The 21039-nt window shown below is 43.8% G+C and overlaps 1 protein-coding gene across 4 annotated transcripts in view; it reads left to right on the forward strand.

Moving 5' to 3' along the window:
- Positions 1-21039, forward strand: part of KLF12 (Kruppel-like factor 12) — a 258753-nt gene that overhangs the window by 211605 nt on the left and 26109 nt on the right. For all 4 annotated transcript variants that reach the window (XM_014965966.1, XM_014965969.1, XM_014965968.1 and 1 more), the window contains one exon: positions 19077-19234. In XM_014965966.1, coding sequence (XP_014821452.1) covers positions 19077-19234 — 158 coding nt within the window. The remainder of the gene's footprint in view (positions 1-19076; positions 19235-21039) is intronic.

The following is a 21039-nucleotide window of genomic DNA, read 5'->3' on the forward strand; positions in this document are numbered from 1 at the left end:
CAGCTCCAGCCTCTCCATCCCTGGTGTAACACCATACTGGGAGGTTGAAACTCAGACCAGGTAGCATACTGGGAGCAGGGCAGGCAGGAGGAGAAGATCCAGTGCAGAGTTGATTGGAGTAAGGCTGAGGCTTTTAACTTAGAAATAGCAAATAAGAACTGTTTATTTGTTTCTTTGTTTGTTTTACACTTTCCCCCCTCTTCTAATTACAATTAGAAATCAGAATTAGTGACCTTAGTCTGGATGACTTGAAGGGTTATAGTAACTTGAACTGGGACAGTGGCGGACACCTCTAGTCCTGTGTCACATGTGGACCCTCACTTGTCTGGTCCTTCTTTGCTGCTCCCTCTGCCCCTGAATGCCCAGCTTCACAGTCCCAAGGGTCCTTCTGGGAGGAGAACCTCTCTTGCACAAGGCCAGCCTCCTCTCTCCCAGCAAGGCAGCACCCCACCAAAGTCTGAGTTTGCAGGAACGAACAAACACTGTTGACGAGACCAGGTACCTCTGATCTCCTGTTTTGAGTCAAGCAGCAGCTCCCACTCTCGTGTTGTCGTTAGGGCTATGAAGCAGGCTGCCCCACAGCACAACCGTGCTTGTAGAGCAGCACGTCCCATCCAGTTCCTGAAGACGTTAGATAATCCCATTGCACGTTTGAAGGAGTAGAGGTGTGGTGGTTGATTCAGATTCAGATTAGATCTCAGGAAGAAATTTTTTACTATGAGGGTGGTGAGACACTGGAACAGGGTGCCCAGAGAAGTTGTGGATGCCCCATCCCTGGAAGTGTTCAAGGCCAGGCTGGATGGGGCCTTGAGCAACCTGCTCTAGTGGGAGGTGTCCCTGCCCATGGCAGGGGGGTTGGAACTAGATGATCTTTGAGGTCCCTTCCAACCCTAACCATTCTATGATTCTGTGATTCTATGATGCAGAAAAGGTAACAGACTGCACTAACTTGTGTCTGTGTGAATGCCCCATCCCTAATGTATGGCTTGCAGGGTGGTGGAATGGCCTCATTCCCCTTGGTGGGTTGCAGATAAGGGCAGGGGAAGGAGGATGACCATCAGGTGGAACAGGGCAGGGCTGGGCTCAGCGTGGCATGCACAAGCTCAAAATATTGTGCCTTAATATTTGGTGCTGGGTGTGCTTTCAGAATAGATACCTATTGCCATTATAGCATCCTTATGTCTTCTCATCACTGATGCATGCTGCTTCCAGAGCCTTGATATAACTGTTAATTAGCAAAAACATTCTGAGTTTACATATTTCCATTTTCTATATGTGTTTCAATCAGCCTCCTTTTCACTTTAGTCATTTGATACTATTTTAATTTTCAGCTCTTCAGATTTTGATGTCTTGGATTTAATCAATTAAATGTGTAAACACACATTGTATTTGGGAACAGCTTTTTAGCTACATGTGTAAAGACATTTGTGTCTATACATGCAGCACCCCCTAATTTAAAATTGGAAGGTGCTCTTTGTCCTTTTCCTTGGCTCCGGCAGCATTTCTCTGACTTCTGAACAGAAAGGAATATGATTCTGTTTTCATGGAAGTTCAGCTTAAGATCAAACATTTCACACACTTTGATAAATCTGCTCAACCACTTTTTAAAAAGGCGGCTGTCAAAAAGCGCTTTACACTTTTACTCTTCCTTTTTGTTCTCAGTTCTTTGAATTATCCTATTCCGAGACTTGAAAATAATTTCACATTCGTTAGTAGTTTTGTCTTTTTCCATTTTTCCCCAGTATGCTCTTGTCTTGTTATTGCAGCCTAGACACAACTATTAAGAAGAAGTTAAATTCACAAAATACATGAACTCTTTTTTTCCTTCATCTCCTTTGAACTACTTTATCTCTGTATTTAATTCTGATGTCTGAAATGAAACCCTGGCACCGTATCTTTCTCTCTACCTTGCTCAATTCTCCAGCTCTGAAAGTGTGAGACTTACAACAGATTACTCACACTATTTTTCTTTGTAGTTATTGCAATTAAGAAGATTCACCTAAAACTTTTTGAGGGTTTTGGGGGGGATTAAAATTCTCTGCTTGCTGGTCTAACGTGATTACCTCCTTCAATCTCCTTTTCCCTCTTCTGGTTTAATAGAGCTTTAAACTAACACAGTATTTCTGTTTACTTTCTTATTTGGGCATAAGCATCTCAGAATTTATGAGCAGGATCTGGGTTTTAAAAAAAAGGTAGATTAGTTTGCTTACATTTTCTGACAGATTGGGCATGTAGTCATTAATAAATACACTGCCTTCTTCGAAGTAGAGTTTTACATGGAAGAAAATGTGGAGGGGAAGAATATTCTGCACAGGAGGTATTTACCTGGATTTTAGATTTCTGTACGTTGCTTTGTTCTTTATGCTGGCAGTTCCACCCACCCTCATTTACAGTGGCTTTTTTATATGATATCCACACAGCATAACATCATTAGAGTACACATACAGCACATGGGTCTCATCCTACAAATGCTGTTGTCATGCTTCTTTGCTGAGAACACAGCATTATTTCAGGGAACTGTGCTGCTTTCAGTACATTTACAAATCTGAACAAATCTGAGAGGAGCAGCAAACTGCTTAGACTGCTGGGGGGGATAGCTAAGAGGACAGAGTTTAAGAGTTAAATGCGTATGGCTTAGCTAAACAGGAGTTCAGGGGAGCTTAGCATCGTGTCTTGGAAATGGAGAGAAGATGGAAAAAGAAAGAGTCCAAACTGTACATGAGAGTATTAGGTAATACCAGCAACAGTAGATTAATTTAATCTACTTCACCCTCAGTTTAAAATCTTTCTGCCAGCACCTTTCCTTTGCATCACAACATATGGTGGAAAAAAAACCCCTCAGGATATTTAAATAAAGCAAAAAGGCCCAAGGATCCTTTATGAGTGGGAACCAGGACAAAGTATGACAGTGGGCTCTCAATCTGTTGGGTGTTAAATTTGAGGAAATGTCCCAGTCCTGCTGTAAGGTGTAGTTGCCTGCCTGCTGCTTCTGTTGAAGCAGTATAAACTACCGTCCCCTTTCTCCTGTCAACACGTCCTGTAGAACCTTTGTTATTACTGGTGATGTCCCCATCCAGTTGCCTCCAGGAGAGGGGCTGAGGTGTCAGGTGAAGCATATGTAATTCGAAATTCCACTGCCTTGCAATTTGTCTTGTCCATGCAGGGAAAAGGAACGTGACTCATGCGGTGTGCACGCCTCCCTCTACTCCCGTCGTGTTAATCCATATTTCTATATCAGTTGTCGTGCTGATAGTCTGGGCAGTGTTAGTTGTAGGCCTAAACCCAGGCAGAGCTGCAGAGGGAGTAGGGAGGGATGGGTGAAATTATAGCTCCATGGAAATTAGTAGGAGGTTGCTAGTCAGTGTGACCAGAATTTCCCCCGAGATAGCGATGTCTTAGTAAGTTGTCTTCTTTGAAGTTGGATCTTGTGCATTTCAGAATTTGAGCCATTAGAGATTTTACTCTTTTAACAGAATTGGTTTTTTTCCCCAGCTGAACAGCTCTTCACCAAGATGCCCTGTTACATTTTGGTTAGCTCCAGTAAAACAAAATAAAATTATATTATTGTGTCTCCATTTAAATAGGCGCTACTGTCCTTGAAATGTCAAATATAATATGACATGTCAATTATTGTATGTCAAGCACATGATGTATTTTCAGCCCCTGTTGATTTAGATGGGTTTTGACGTGGGGTTGACGTATTCTAATGGTGCTTCTTCGGTTTAGTGAATGTCTTGAAAACAGCATTGAATGGCACATAAATCACAGCACCACCTTTTGCAGGGACACTTGCCAGAACATGAAGTAGCGGCTTCGTGTTCCTGCAAGCGTTTGGCCAATAATGGTTCTCTTGTCACAGAGCTGGGAGCCTGCAGTTTCTGGCAGGTTTGCCAGCAGGGCAGAAGCAGTCTGATCACAAAACCGCTTTACTGAAGGATTTTTTAAATTATTACTTTAGAAACAGAAAACCTAACGTCCTCTTAAAGAGATCTTTTATAAAATCTCATACCAGCATTTGGCTCGCATTGTGTCTGACGACGTGTGTGTGATATGGAAGTATGCAGCAGGACTGTAGGCATGATCACCATATAGCGTTAGCAAGGATTTCTTCCTAACCTGGTTCACCTAAAATATGCACCTAGAAGAATAAGGATGAAACGCTCTCCCTGGACATCACAGCAAACAGTAAGGGGCATTTACTGACTGCTAGCAGAGTGAGAAATGAGGAGAGGTTCCATTTTGATCTTTTAGACTATATACTTTCAGGATTTGTTAGCTCTGTTTAGTACTAGCATTTACTCTTCTGCCTGAAAAACGTGGGTGCTGTGTTCACACATGTGTGAGGTTCAGCCACTTCCCAAAAAGGTGATACACCGAGATGGTGGGAGGAAGAGGGGAGAGAAGAAGGAAGGGTAGCATCCCCATACTTTTCAAATTGGGAACAAAATGACAAAAAGATCAAGAGGCGGGAGTAAGGATATCCTGGAAATTAGTTGCTTCACTCTGGAGCCCCAAGCCATGTTGTCCTCCTTTCCTGATCTTCGCTACTGTTTGAACAGGGCACATTGCTTTAAGGAGAAGCTGTGCATTTAATTTAGGTATATTTTCAAACAGTATTGTTGAGTAAGGCAGACTCTAAAATAACATGAGACTTCATAATAGTGTCATCCTTCAAGACAGCTTTTAAATCCAGTGCTTTCAGATTGGGTAGAGTTGGGCTTCAGCCCTTCAGAAAAGAAAGCTCACCCACAGCAGGAGTATGTAAACCCCATCTCTGCTCTTTGAACTCCAGAGACTGAAATGAAAGCAGCTTGTCACAAAAGTAGATGAATACAGGGCCGGTTTTTTGTTGTTGCTCAAATTTCTATCACAGAAACGAGATAGAAGGATTTAACATCCCGGTGTTAAAATAGAGAGCAGTGCAGTATGCGCTGCCGCTTTGACTGATAGTCTGTGATTTTACATACTGTCTGCCTGCCTGCCTGACCTTCTGCAGAAGAGGTTTGTCGGACCCTTAGTATGAGAAGATGCTAGAGGTCTGCTTGCCAGGCCACCGGCTGCTGAAAAAAAAAGGTTAAAGATGTTTTGGAAATGACTATCATTTACTGAACACAAAATGCATTGAAATTCCGACATCTCATTTTTGTAGGAAAGACCACGGCAAGAGCAAGAAGTAACTGGGCAGCAAATGCAGCCTTTTAACACTACCCCAAGCTCATACCTTGGGAGAAGCACGACAGCTTTATTCTGAGCGGTGGGATGCATATCTCAGTCCACACTGTCCCGGTTTGGGCTGGACTGGCCACTGAAAGGAACAACAGATGCTCTCGACCTGCCTCCTGTATGGCAGGAGAGGGACTTTATCATGCCACAGGGTGCTTCTACATCACATTTAATTAACATTTTCACTATTAAAACTATCCATTCTATCAGCACTCATGACTTCTCTGCCTCCGTTTGTGACACACTGGGTTGCATTTGAGTGGCCAAATGCGAGACTCAAATGAGAAAGGGGTTTTGTGGCTGCTGTTACAGATTAATATGGAACTCAGAACTGACCTCCAGTTATCCAGGCAGAGGGGAAAGAGGTGGACTTGGAAATGGGAGTTTCCAAAGGAGGATTCAGGAGTGTAATTGAAGCGAATGGGCTTTCCTACAGCAATATTTCTGAAAAAAAATCTGGACGTGGGCACATCAAGTTGGGTTTTGTCTGCCCAACTTGTGATTTTGTGTCAAACTCAATTTCAATCTGCAGTGACAGTCTTCTGCCCTCCCTCCGTCCCTCCCATATGGGATAAAGGAATATAAGAGAGGCGAAGAAATGAGAAGTGCGGCGGGAGGGAAGATCCCTGCTCTCTCTTCTCCTCCCACCCCCCGAATGTGTGGGTGTCAGGAGGTGCCTTGAGCAACCTCCCACACATCCCAGGTGGTGTCGGTAGGGATACCTGCCCAAACCAACAGGCAGCTCCCCCATGCACATGGGGTGCAGGACCCCATTTCCAGGGTGAGATGTCGAACTTGTTCTACTCAGGCCGTTGCTTGCAATGATCATGGTTGTCTCATCTGACCTTATGCCAAACGTCGCTCTGATGTCTCCTTCCACCTGCCTTAACGCTTCTTCTTATTTACTGTAGTTGCAGCAATATCGTTCTGTCATGCTGGGAGTTTTGGATTTGGATTTCTGGGTGTTGTTTTTTTTCTGTGCCTCTTCCAAATGAACAATTGTGACAGCGAAATGCTTCGATAATTATCCCTTTTTAGTACATGTGAAGGCTCCAAATGTTTTAGGAAATTATGGGGGTTTTTTGATCTTTAAAGTTCTGGTGTGTTCCATCCCATTTACAAAACAAAACAAAACAACATATGTGCAGGGTTGAGTTTTGCTAGATTTTAACAGACTGATTTCTCCAGTCAAAGCTTGAGTGTAAGCACGCCGGTTGTTCTTAATTACTGTATTGGCAGTACTAGTTGGTGCTTTATTTGGTGACTGATACTGTTTCTAGGATCTCAGACAGTAAACAAGCAGAGATTTTGACAGATTAGGAAGGGGAACATATCCAGAAGTAGGTGTGGGGGATTTTGGTTGATTTTATTTTCCAAAGAAGAAATTTAAAAGTAGATATAAAGAGGCCCTGATGTTGTTTATGTTATCAGCCGAACATCCTGTTGGTGATGATTTGGGAGACTGCTGCTTTCAGGGAATCAATAGAGCTTCCAGAGATGAATTAGCTGGATCCCGGGTCAGCACAACTGGCTCTGGGCTAATACATGCAGGAAGCCTGTGGCAAAGCAAGGGACCGCTGGATCCTAGACCGGTGCTCCTGACCGCACGTTTAAGACACTTGAAATTCAGAGCACTCTCTTCTAGCCACGCAGATCTGTTGACCTACCTTCGGGACTTAAAAACCACGCTTGGCAGAGCACTAATGAGCAACATGCATAAATTAGCGAGGTGGACGGAGTGGCCCATTATTACCATCCCTTGATTCTCAGCGCTGTAGGAGACGCAGTCAGGAGGGCTGCCCCAGCCTCAGAGAGAGCAGCTAGACAGATCCGCTTCCCTTCTTTGCAAGGTTTCCTTTGTGATGTGTCTGTGCTTCCAAGAGTGAAAATAAATCATAGAGACGGCAGCATAAAAAATAAATATGGCGAGTAATAACAAGGCCACAGAAATATTCTTTAGCACTGAATAGAACAAGGAGTATCATGCAGGTGAAGGAGGTCTGATACGCATTTCTAAGGCCTGGGTGATGTTTCTCCGTGGATGGAAATCAAGTTCGTTCCTTCCTCCCTGAGACATGTTCGAATGCAAGGGAAAAGTGTGCTAATCTGATAATGGTGGCCATTTAAGCACCTGTGAAAAAGTATTTATTTAATAATACTACATAGAATCATAGAATCGTTCAGGTTGGAAGAGACCCTTGGGGTCATCGAGTCCAACCATCTACCCTACTCTACATAGTCCTCCCCTACACCATATCCTCAGTACCGCATCTAAACGTGACCATGGATTCTCTCTCTTTCTTTGGGCAGCATTGTTTCTAAGTATTTCTTTAAATAATTATTGTGGGAGGAAGCTAAATGAAATTTATTTCATAAAGCCTGCAAACATGCAGTTTTGCCTCTTGCTAGTGTTTAGGGAAGGGCTGGCTCTAAAATCTGAGAGTTGCAAAGCATGTTCAACTTTGTATGTTTTTATCCTTCTCTGAACAAAACATTCAATGCTTGTTGGAAATGGCGGAATAATTTCCCTCAAATAGTTGAATACTTGACATCCCAAAGGGAGACATACGCCCTTTAGCCAGTGGGAAAACATTTCTTATCAGGAGAACACATTGTGTTACATTTCAAAAAATCTGAAGAGGCAACTTTAATTAAATCTTACCCAATTTAAATCCTCGTATGAGAACTTTCATACAAAGTGATAGTTGATATAACCAGCCACGTCCTCAGTCTGATTTTACCTTAGTGGAGCTGGAGCACAGATAGGATGAAATCTTGACCCTTTATTTTGATGGCAAAAAGTCCTCAGGATTTTCTTCTCACCTTTCTAAAGAAGAATACTGCCATCCTAAAGGTGTCTGACCGGGACATAGGGCCACCTGTTGTTTAAGTGGGGGAGCGTGAGAGCAAGCCCATGCAGCCAGCCCGACTCAGTGAAGCCCAGAGGAGTGGAGCTGCTTGGTCACCAGCCTAATCGATGCTCGTGAAAAAGTTACGGGGCATTTATGGTGAAGAATAGGAATAGAAACGATGGGCACAATGGAACAATTTCTAATGTGAGAAACATATCTGTTGACGGTGTATTTCCTTAGATTTCTTAGTACAAAACATACCTTATATCTATATGGAGTTTGCCTAGAGAAGAAATTTTGCTCTTAAACCTTGCCTTGCCCATGAGCTCTTGAGATCGTAAACGCACTGCTGCCTTGGTGAGAAATTATTAAGGGTACCAATTCATGAAGACCACAATACTCTGATTTCCTCTTTATGTGGGGAGAGCATATGTTTGACTCTACTTGTTTGACTTTAAGTAGCATCTTTGCCAGACTTTTCCAAGGCCCCACATCGAAGCTGGGTATCTTTCTGATTGCTGAACTGGTGTTAACAAGTGTGAAAAAGGAATTGATGAAAATTGCCTTTTTGCTATGTGTGAAAAGTAGATAAGTGCTCTGCTGCCTAATTAATTACACAGAATCACACAGAGTCACAGAATGATATGAGGTTGGAAGGGACCTCTGGAGATCATCTAGTCCAACCTCCCTGCCAAAGCAGGTCCACCCAGAGCAGGTTGCACAGGAATGTGTCCAGGTGGGTTTTGAAAGCCTCCAGAGACGGAGACTCCACCACCTCTCTGGGCAGCCTGTTCCAGTGCTCTGCCACCCTCAAAGTGAAGAAGTTCCTCCTCATGTTTAGATGAAACCTCTTATACTCAAGTTTGTGCCACTTTCCTCTTGTCCTGTCACTGGGCACCACTGAAAAAAGACCAGCCCCATCCTCCTGACACCCTCCCTTTACATATTTATAGGCATTGATCACATCCCCCCTCAGCCTTCCCTGTTCTAGACTAAAAAGACCCAAGTCCCTCAGCCTCTCCTCTTAAATGAGATGCTCCAGGCCCCTAATCATCTTTGTAGCCCTCTCCAGCAAATTGCAAGTGGAAAGACTCTACCTATCCACAGTAATTCAGAGTGCAGACTGAGTATTCACTGGGTGGGAATCAGATTGATTTCAATGGTGGAGAGAAAAGAAATGGTTGACCACATCGCTTGGTTTTCAGGGGACACTTATTTTATAAATAGGCATGGAAAACCACAGATGCAAGGAGACATAGTAGGGTTTCTTTGTATTGCAGTAGTGTATTAGTACTCTCTTCATGGATTTGGACCTCGCTGTACTTATTTTGCTTTGCAAATACAAACCAGTAAAAGGTGCAGCAAGGATCTTGTCATCTAAGTGAAGAGATGCTTCATCGACATGCATGGCTGCAAAGTCAGGTACAAGTTAGCATATTGAATAGAAAAGCTAGCTTCTTGTATAACATAAATGCATCAGGATTCCTTATTGTTGTTAATGAAAATGCATGGTAACACAATCTGTATGGCCTCTGGGGTGTAGTAACAATTTTGATTTATAGAATATTTTCTCATGTTCTTTTATAAAAAGTTCCTTTCAATAGGAGAGGGTGCTGTGGAAGGTAAAAAAAACATAAATCTCAAACTTCATCAATAAGAAAGTAGTTTTAGAAAATGAAACCCAGATCCCGGGTCTCATGCTCTGTAAGGTTTTTGTCCCCAGATGAATTGAATTATTTAGTCCCTTTTCTCCTAGACAGATCAAATAGGCATCATACTTATTTAATCTCTGCAATAGATGAATTCTTTGCAATATATATTTTCATAGACAGGAGCTTGTAGAGGGCTATGTGGCATACAAAATTGTTCTTCTGAGATGACATTCTGTTGGGGGTGGCAGATTGAAGATTGTACACTACATTGAAGTGTATGCTTCAATGGAGTCAACTATTTAGTAGTTACCACAATCTGCTTGATGACACAGAGTATGACAGTTGACCACCCATAATTACATTATATGCAGGTATCCAGGGTGATCAAATATTTAAGGCATCGATAATAAGCCTTCTGAACAGGAAGGAAGAAAAGGTCATTCACGTGAGCTTCAATCCCAGTGGATGCAATGTCCTCATTTAATGTCACTGACCTGGCAAGACCTTACCTGACAATTTTGTCAGCTAAGGATACGCAAGAGAGGATTTTTAGTCACCAGCACAGTGCTCAGTTCCACGTTTGTTAGTCTGACCAACAAGAGAAGCTGGATGCCCAGGCGAGAATCGTCGTTGTGCAGATGTTGGGACTGACTACTGTACTGCACAAGTGTGAGAAATCATTCAGAATTAGAGATAGGGGAAGAAAGCAAAACCTGGAGAGCAAGGTACAACGTGCAAGGAGTCCTGCATTAGCAAGTGGAGCATCTACACCGTTTCTGCAAGTAACCAGAACAAAGGTGAAAGACATGAATATGTACATACTCATCTAATTTCCACGCTGGAAATTGCAGCTCGGCCCATGTCTCCAACAGAGTAGTCTTTATTTCACGTCTTTAATTTCCTCTGCTGAGAATACCAGTATGGCTGTAGCTTGTTTGTGTATGTGTTGCCAGAAAAACATGAAGGAAAAGGTATGAATCAGAAGGGAACAGGGAAGGCAAAAAGCAGGGCCCTGTGCTCTCAAAGCTGAGGTGGAGGTTCTCAGTTACCCAGTTTTCTGCTCTGTTTAGAAGGGGACAAAAAAGAAAGAACAGACTGGGCATTGATGCAGGCTCCGTCTGGAAGGGGTGTGAGGACGGCTGGTGCGTTAGAGAGCCTGTGAATGGTCACTGCTGTTCGGCCAGCTCTGGAAGGAGGGGACGAAATAAGATGCTCTTTCTCTACTAGACAAGGTTCAGCTCCCAGGCCTGAACTAGCAGGCATCAAAGATGTTTGGCTTACAGGATTTTAGGAACCGTTCCTGCTTTCAGGAGGACATACAAGGCTTTGTCTTCAGATCCAAAGAACTATGCCATAGTTCACATGGGTGCTTTTCCTAGTAGGCCCCAAAGCTTCTTCCCACTGCCAGAAGTTTTTTCATGTGTAGTCACGTTTGTGGTTCCACCACAGCCAGAGAGCCATGTTGTAACACTGTTGGGTATTGCAAAGCAGCTCAACAGTTCAGGTAACTTTAGCTGGTCTCAGTGGGAATAAATGCTGTAGATAAAGTTGGGGTGGGAGATGTGCAGGGTGTTGTGTTTGCTGACTGCCTGGGATAGGGATGTAAGAGCATGAGAATGGCTGTACGGAGCCAGAGCTGAGGATCCTGTTGCCCAGGCTCTGCCTCCAGCAGCAGCCAGAGGTGGACACCTAGGCCAGAGCCCAACGGGGCTAACTTAGTGTGATCCTATTCCTGTCTGCCCCCGGAGCTATTTCCCACCGTCTTCAGCTCAGGCACTTTCTGAACCAAATATATTCAGACCGTCTCTTATCTGTGTTTTGTTTACCCATGTGATTTTCCTATTTAATATGTGTACTGTTTGTGTATGCTGCCAAATTCCTCCTTTCTTTCTTGACAAAAAGTGTAATTTCCAGTATAACATCACCTTAAAGTACACTGATTGAAGTAACTGCTGCTAATAAGAGAGCAGTACATATTTTCCTTTTATGATCGCCTTAAATGCTGCTTGATATGTTTTAATGTCTAACATTCCTAAGGCAGATGTTTGCCTTTCATGAAACATTAATTAGGATCTAAGAATCAAAGAGAAGAAAAAACATACGTATGTATATATGCATGTGCATCTGTTTATCTGTGAAGGGGAGACAGCAGAAACTTTGTATTAAAAAAAAAAAAGCAATAAGTAAATATTTGAAGGGAAACCTTTATCAGGAGATTACACTGATCTCTATTATGCATATTAAGGCAACAAAACTACTGGTTTGATGTAGGATGATTTTAGCATCTCACTGCTCTACTAGGTGTAGTTTTATAAACCGTAATGAAAAATAATCTGTATCTTATTTCTTCACAATTTAATATGTTGTGTTTATAAGGATACTTTCACCAATATTCTGAGTGAGAAGGTAAAATTATACAGGCTATCAGAAAATAAAATTGTGTTATGTGAAAAGCTACTACAAAAGCAAGTAATTGAGAGCTGGAAGCCAGGAAATGCGGTTCAATTCCCCTTTTCAAAAACATACAGAGTACCCATATCGTGCTTCTGAAAGTTGAAGGTCTTAACAGAGAGAGGATACTTTATCTTAAGCGAGATTAGCTCCCTGTGTGGGCCATGTGCTGCTGTGCACATGATCATTTGACTCAGAAATGTGCCAGGGGAGCCAAGCAAAGGTGTTGGGACTGTGGTCATCTCTGCTTGTGACTGTCCTTAGTGGGGAGCCACTCTGTGGGCCTTCAGCAGTGCTACTGCTACTCTTTGTGGGGGAGTGTAGTGATAGAATTGAGGGGTAATGGTTTTAAACTGAAAGAGGGGAGATTTAGACTAGATATTAGGAAAGAAATTCTTTCCTGTGAGGGTGGTGAGGCACTGGAACAGGTTGCCCAGAGAAGCTGTGGATGCCCCATCCCTGGAAGTGTTCATGGCCAGGCTGGATGGGGCTTTGAGCAACCTGCTCTAGTGGAGGTGTCCCTGCCCATGGCAGGGGGGTTGGAACTCGATGAACTTTAAGGTCCCTTCCAACCCAAACCATTCTATGATTCTGTGATTCTGTGCCCGGCCCTATATGCCCTGGTTCACCTGAAGGAGGACTGGCAGCTGCCATGGGTTTGCTTGAGATTGACCGACATGTTCAGGGGGATGCGGTCCCACCACTGGATTCTTTGGGCCAAGATCTTAAAAAATAGGACAGAATTTTCATATTTATTCACTTAAGAGCTCTAGTTTTCATCAATGCTCAGTAGCCAAACCCCATGATGTCTCTGCAGCCTGGGTTCCCTTCGAATGCCAAGCGAATGCTAGAGATCCAAGGATTTTCGTCAACTGCTCATTACCATCTGAATGCAGACATGGTATATTCTAGTTTTCTGCTTTTATTTCCTTTGCCTGCACTTTTAGTTACTACGACTGAAAGGCCAGCCCAGAAACTTTTCATGTCTTACAATGATTCACATTGCTAAATTTATATGCTATTTGTGTATTCGAATATGGTATATTTATATCCTTTTTCCCTTTAAAAACAGAGAAAAACTATAAGTATCTGGATGTCCATAATTGGCTTACGGGTGAGAGAGGAGTGTTTGCTTGTTGGTTCTATCCCGTATTGCCAAGGCACATTGTCACTTCCTAAGTATTTAATTTCATTTCATTTCATTTCATTACATTTCATTTCGTTTCATTTTGTTTCATATCTCCGCTTACAAGAGAGATGGGGAGAGACTCTTTGTCAGGAAGTGTAGAGACAGGACAAGGGGTAATGGTTTTAAATTGGAAGAGGGGAGATTTAGATAGATATTAGGAAGAAATTCTTTACTGTGAGGGTGGTGAGACACTGGAACAGGTTGCCCAGAGAAGCTGTGGATGCCCCATCCCTGGAAGTGTTCAAGGCCAGGCTGGATGGGGCCTTGAGCAGCCTGCTCTAGTGGGAGATGTCCCTGCCCATGGCAGGGGGGTTGGAACTCGATGAACTTTAAGGTCCCTTCCAACCCTAACCATTCTATGATTCTATTATTTGCTTTCAGCCTTTTGTTGTCAGTTTATCTATGTGTGTATTATTTGTGCATACACAAGAATCACAAGAAGAAGCTTCACTGTGGTGCAAAAATTGGACTTTCCAGCTGTTCCTTGTGTTGATTGCTTATGTCCATGTTCTTGATTTCTTCATACAAAATTTGAATTTCCGTGAGAGCTGTGGCACTGGTGGTATCACAGCTAGTTGCCACTGGAAGGGGTGATGACACTCCCCTCCCCCTTGGCCACAGGTTCCCATCCTCTCCCACGTGGCAGCGCAGGTGCTTGGCAGACTCCATTATTTAGGGAGCTAAACCAGCAAAAGCAAGCAAGCTGCCCAAGTTGGTTTTTTGCAGAATTGGCTTTTTGTCATTGTGTGTCCCTGAACTGGCTCACAGCAGGATCAGACAAGTGCTGGTGCTGACACAAGGGGAAACAACTGGAGCTAGACTGTCCTGGGACGCCCAGCTTAGCCAAATCACATCCTTCAGTAGCCCAGTGGCAGAGAAACAGGAGGACCATGGCTGTCATTATGTCACACTGTGGTGTCACTGGGGCACGCTCTGACCTGCCCAGCCCCTCATCCAGGCTGAGCAGATGCTGCACAGGGCTGAGCCAAAGAGCCTGAGCTCATAGCGGAGGGGTTGAGGAAGAGTGAAGGTGGCAATCAGAAGGAGGAAAACGCAACTCTGGGATGCACTGTTTGGGTTTGTCTGACAAAAAGCAAAGCGGCGGCTGGCTGCACATCACTGGCTTGCTGTTCACTGTCTCAGGCAGCTCTTGCCTGGCTCGCCAGGAGGCTGGCAGCACTAGGAACCTCGTACTTTGGTGGCTGAAGGTAACACCGCATGTTTGCCGTGGGGTGAGAGCACATCAGCAGGCTGGCTGTGGGGAGCAGCCACTGTGCAGCGACTCATCACAACATGGCACGTTGTCGGTGTGTCGCAGCACTGAACACAGTTCAAAGCTTTAGTGAACGTACCCTGCTCCCTGGGCAGCTCTGCTCTGCTTATCACTCACAAAACACAGGATTGGTGTAAAAAAGACCTGCTACATGACCCTGGAGATGTTCACGGCCAGGCTGGATGGGGCTTTGAGCAACCTGGTCTAGTGGGAGGTGTCCCTGGAACTTGATGATCTTCAAGGTCCCTTCCAACTCTAACCATTCTATGATCCTATGATTCTATGTGCTTTTAATAGTGTTACTGCATATGCCAAATGCCTTTTGCAGTTTGTATGTAGGACGGAGGCAAAACACCTACGAGGTCAGGGGCAGAATTTGTGGAAATTCTGCATTACCAGGATTGTTACAATCCCTGTTGAATGCAGCACAGATCAAGTTCAGGAGAGCTTGATGGCCATCTACTGGCGAAGCCTCAGTCTTTGTTTTACTTTGCAGACTGTTTTTTTGCATCAGAGAGACAAGCACTTGGCCATGTGTGAGTTGCAGAAATGCATTTTTTCACTTCTGGAAATAACACAGCTGAAGCTCTGTAAATCACCCTAAATGCTCACACTGATTTCATTCATTTCACCCTGTGAGCAGTACTGACTACAGGTGTTGCAGCTGCTCACAGAGGCAACCAGCAGCCTCCCAGGATTTCCGTTTGTGTAACAGTTTCTACTCTAATACAGCAATCACACTGTTTTTAGAAATAACAAACTGCAAATAAATGAACATCAAGCTGACAGGTCAGAACTCAGTTTTCTTCGTTAATTTATCTTTCAGACTTGATGTATCAGCAGTAATTTGATGCATCCTGCAGTTCCGCTGGGATGTTGCGGATGGTGTCAGTCCAATTGCTAAACCCCACCTTGAGCCTTAAAGGCTGCCTGAGATCTTGGCTCTTAACAGGAGAACTGGCAGCTCCTTCTCTGGGCGCCCTGGCAGCTTCCCAGCAGGAAGACCTTCTTCCAGGTCTTCACTCTAGGCTGTCTGTGAGGGACACTTAACAGCCAAGAAAGACTGCTACATTATTTTTATATATGTGTGTGTGTATTTTCAGGTAGATCTTATATGATTTTAAAACACACTGTAAGCAAAACCAAAAAACCTCACTAATAAAGAAAGTATCTGTGCGTTCCCAGTCATTTCTATTCTCAGTGTCCACCGTGGTGCCATCAAATAGTAGTTTCTGTAGCCCTGTGCTGAGCAGAGCCACATGGCAGAACCGCCGTGGCTTTTAAAAGGCTCAAACCACAGTTTTGAGGACTTTTTTTTAAATGTTTCTCCATGTGGTCAGTGAGGGTTTTTTGGAGAAGTTGCTTGAGAAATTGGAGGATGTCTCTCTACTGCTACATGGCCAAGGGAGAGACTGTCAGCAAATCAACTGAAAGTTCCTGCGTGAGGGACTAACCTCAGGAAGCTCAAGAAAAGCATCTCTGTGCTCTTTTTAAGGCTTCCTGTGGTATGTGCATGGCTGAAACAAAGCTGGTGGCATCGGTTAGGGTCTGGGCTCCTATTCCACCAGGGAGCATGTCTGTGCCATGGGGACCCCCCCGGAGCCACGGGAGTTAGAGTGGCAGAAGAAGACCACCTTGGAGATGTGCTCTCCCTTGCCAGGAGTCCTTTCTGCTGGCTAGTTTGCCATTTAGCCTGCGCTGCTGCAAAGGGAAGGCAGGAGCTTACACTTGGTGGTTCCAGCTGCCAGGGACGTTTCTCTTCACTGTGCTGAGCAAGCCATGGCTGTGAAGCTCGTGGAGGACGGTGGCAACGCGTGGCACCTTCTGCGACTTACTCACTTATTTTCCCCGGCGTGGAATAGGTGGGATTCTTCTCCTTTTAGAGAGAGGGGGAAAAATGCAGTCAAGCAGCAGCACCATGAATGGTGTGCCTCCTTGGCAGCGCTGCTTTCTGCCACCCCCTCCTGTATAAATACCTGGGAACGCGCGGCGCAGCTCCCAGCAGTGAGGTCATTTTCTTGTACGTGACAAATCGCTTTTTACAAGGTGCTGACTCTGCTCAAGGTTCGTGTCTCGAGGCTGGAAATTGCAGCACCATTATAGGCTTGATCCTCCTCCCATTTAAACCAGCTGTACTATCCGGGATCTGAACACCTTGTTACAAAATAGGCTTTTAAGACGGCTCATAAATCCCATGCAGCAAAAAGGGTGCACAAATTTTTAAAGATAAAGATTTTCTGGTCTTGAGCACTAGATTTTGTACCTTCAGTATCGAGCTTTAAGATTTGATTTACATGTTTGCTTTTTATTTTTGCTGGTGGGATGTTGGGAAAAAAAAAAAAACCACTGGAGTAGCGAGACTGTTCTCTGTAAATCATCGAACCCAAGACTTTCATTTGCCATGAGACGCAGATGCTTAAATGCAATTCCTAAGCCATTTCTGTGACAGCTAAACATATCTGTATTCTTGCCACATAGTGAAAGTGCTGATGTATCTTACTCTCTTGGGGACTACTTTTTGCTAGTTAATGTAGATATTACGGTCCTCTGTCCATTTCTTCCTCTATTTCAGAAATTCCCCGCATGCCCGTTTACATACATTTTATTATAGGCAAAAATAATTAATCTGGAAAATCTCTTTGCCTGAAGGTGAAATATGAATATAAAGTATTAAGAGAAAAAGAGAGCTGTCAGAAAGAGAGTACTCCGTTTTTTTAAAAATAGTGTAGAAGCTTCTCAGCAGATGCAGCAACATTGGTGACTCTCTCAAATGACTTCCTTTGTATCTTAGCTTCCCCAAAGGTTCGTGCTTCCTTCTTTTCGTGGTCAGATTCACTTTCTTTTCCTCCAATGCATTCTCATTTGACAGTCACAAGTTTTTTCAGGAGAACTGGGAACTCGCATCTTAAGAATTTAAAGGTGCTGGGTGATGAATCTTTATATCACTTGGAGGGGAGACCTTATCACTCCCTATAACTACATGAAAGGAGGTTGTGAGGTTGTAGAGAGGCGGGGGTTGGTCTCCTCTCTCAAGTCACAGGCAATAGGACAAGAGGAGGGGGCCTCAAGTTGCACCAGCGGAGGTTCAAATTGGGTATTAGGCAACATTTTTACCCTGAAAGGGTTATTAAGCATTGGAATGGGCTTCCCAGGGAAGTGGTTGAGGCACCATCCCTGGAGGTATTTAAAATATGGGCAGACATAGTGCTTAGTGACATGGTTTAGTGAGTGGTTTTTTTCAGAGTTGGGTTGATGGTTGGACTAGATGATCTTAAAGGTCCCTTCCACCCTACACAGTTCTATGATTCTATTCTGTGATTCTGTGATCATTTACCTTGAATGTCAATAAACGCAGGAATGTGGGTGAAGCCCCAGAAACTTGATGAAGGCCAATGTTGTTCCAGTCCTTAATGTACCTAAACCTACTAGCTGTACTAGTAGGCTAGTATAGCTGTGCGTGAACATGACTGCTGTGCCGTATAACCGTAATGGGGTTTATAAGGAGATCAACTAATAACGATTCATAGCTGGGTATACTATAATTAATGAGAGTTGATGAGGGTTTGGATCTTGGCATACCAGCTTCATAATAGTTTATGACGCAAGTTTATCCAGCCATTGTAGTAGCAGGCTTTCTTTAAGTATTAGGCTTTGTATTTATAAAACAAAGCAACAGCATGACATTTTTATTTGCTTAAAATTGGGATAACTGATAGGTCTTAGCATGTTGCTGCAAATGGAGCATCTTGTGCTGAGCATAGGCATTTCTGTGGGGATCGTTCGCCAGCCCCACGCTAATAAACTTTTTTAGTTATCAGTGGTCTGAAAGGAAATAAAATTTATTGACTTGCGGGTGATAGATTGAGAATTGTTAAATAAGTAAATGGGAAAATCGCTGCTGCAGGGTGATACGGATCTCTTAGCAATCTGTATGTAAGCAAACAACAGGTGTTTGACCAAATGCGAGGATCCATAGTCCAGATCTGGGTACTGAAAACAGTTTCATGAAAGGTTTCAGGATTTTTATCCATTTAAACTTGTCAAAGAGAAATTATGGAGGCTACATATAAAGTTGTTTAGAAAGCAGGGTTCAGTGAGCTTGGATCTGGACACATGTGAAATAGAAATAAAGCTCGGATAAAGTCAGCCTATTCCGTTATTGGAGCGGTATTTCAGGCATTGTGGCATTTTTTCTGGCAATAAGCACTTCTAAATCAAGACCCAAATTGTTTCATACTGCAAAATGCGCTGTAGTTCAAGCGCAAATTGTTTCACATCTGTGCTGTGGACTATACTGTAGAGAAGGAAATATTTAATTAATTGTTAAGGTCACTTCTGTCACAGTGATATGTTACTGCTGATCATCTGGGGCTCGGGATATACACCACGCTCTTGCTTCATTTGTTGCTTCTGTTCTTTTTTTTTTTTTTTCCCAGTTCAATTTCACCGTTCAGTATTGAGAGCACAAGGCGTCAGAGGAGGTCTGAGTCTCCAGACTCCAGGAAGCGGCGCATCCATCGGTGTGACTTTGAGGGGTGCAACAAAGTGTACACAAAAAGTTCCCACCTGAAGGCTCACCGGAGGACACACACAGGTAAGGCTTTGCTGGCACCGTGTACCACCCTTAAGACAAGCAGGTTCCTTTCTCCCTGATTTAGAACATACTGAACTCATCATCCTACACTTAAGAGCCAAAGGCCCGTACCTGAGCAACAGAGGTGTCTGCGAGCGCATCAGCATTGGCATTCTGCTGTGGATCAAGAGTGTGGCTTTTGAATTCAGCTTCTCTGTCATCCCCGCTTGGCAGCACAAGAGCGGTGTCAGCACAAACCAGGCTCCTTTCAGACGAAACTAAACAGAAAAGCAGCCTCCAGGAACACACCTACTGTGCTTCAGCGAGCAATTGCTTGGGAAACCCTCAAGAAGAGCATAGAGTTGCAGACGTGGATCTTCAGCACCATTTTTTGTTAACTCTAAACACCTGCTCCGATTGAGCCACTACTTGCTCTTGCAGATGTAGCCATTGAATGCTAGGTGCCACTAAATGCCTTCAGTTCAATCCCAATCTTAAATCAAGAGCTCGATATTTCTTTCTGGAGGCTTTCAGAATCACCTACCACATCCTGCAGAGGGAAGTCAGTCTCTTTATGAGAATAGGTCACTTTAGGTCCCTACAACAGAGATGCAAGAGAGCTGGGTCCCATTCAGTGATGATAATACTTAGCACTTGATCAATACCTGTTGCCCTGATTAACTCTATGGGCTGTTACTGGTCTACATGACAGGCATGCAAGGGTAGCTGAAGCAGTGATGTATAGTTGTTGTAATTTTATTGTGGATAAACTCAGGAGCATCAATCTGAAGTCATCAAGACCAATTTAAAAGGGGATGGCTTGGATGGCTAGAAAGGCAGTGGACAGAACGCTCTGAGTTTCAGTGCTGTTCCTTGCTTGGCTGCTGATTTGCTGAAATTAAATGTATTGATCTTTCTACTCTTAATGTACTTCAGTGGTCTTGTAACTCCTTGGAGAAAAGATGGTGTTTGTCCAGAATGTAGCACGATGTTGTTCTTTGCTGAGAATCTGCTGGTGCTTTCTGTGGTGTGATGTGCTCTAAAGAGTGTGAGATATTATTTTAAAAAAATAAGTGATGGCTTCTCCATTTCAAATGGGGCCGCGTCTCCATCACTCTTTGCAATATGTCTTTTGGTTGGTAGGACTTTTGTTGAGAGGAATACTGAACAAGGCTCCATCCTAATATCCCCTACTAAACCAATTTCTGTAAGGTAAGAGTCCCTTCTTTAAACAGTGGAAATGTTCTAGTGATCTGGGAATTTCATTACACTTCCCTCCAGGCCAATTAATGTAGTTTCTTCATATTTCACTGAATTTCACTGAATTTCTAGAGTTGGAAGGGACCATAGAGATCATCTAGTCCAACTCCCCTGCTGAAGCAGGATTGCCTAGAGCTAGAGCATGTTACTCAGGACTGCATCCAGGCGGGTTTTGAAAATCTCCAAAGAAGGGGACTCCACAACCTCCCTGGGCAGCCTGTTCCAGGGTTCCGTCACCCTCACCGTGAAGAAGTTTCTCCTCATATTTGAGTGGAACCTCTTATGTTCCAACTTGTGCCCGTTGCCCCTCGTCCTCTCGGTGGGAACCACTGAAAAGAGTCTGGCTCCCTCCTCCTTCAACCCTCCCTTGAGATACTTGTAGGCGTTGATAAGGTCTCCCCTCAGCCTTCTCTTCTCCAGACTAAAGAGTCCCAGCTCTCTCAGTCTCTCCTCATAAGGGAGATGCTCCAATCCCTGAATCATCTTTGTAGCCCTACGCTGGACTCTTTCTAGTAGATCCCTGTCACGTTTCAAATGGGGAGCACAGAACTGGAAATAGTATTCCA

This window comes from Calidris pugnax, unplaced genomic scaffold (assembly GCF_001431845.1).
Source record: "Calidris pugnax isolate Ruff unplaced genomic scaffold, ASM143184v1 scaffold20, whole genome shotgun sequence".
NCBI classification, from domain to species: domain Eukaryota; kingdom Metazoa; phylum Chordata; class Aves; order Charadriiformes; family Scolopacidae; genus Calidris; species Calidris pugnax.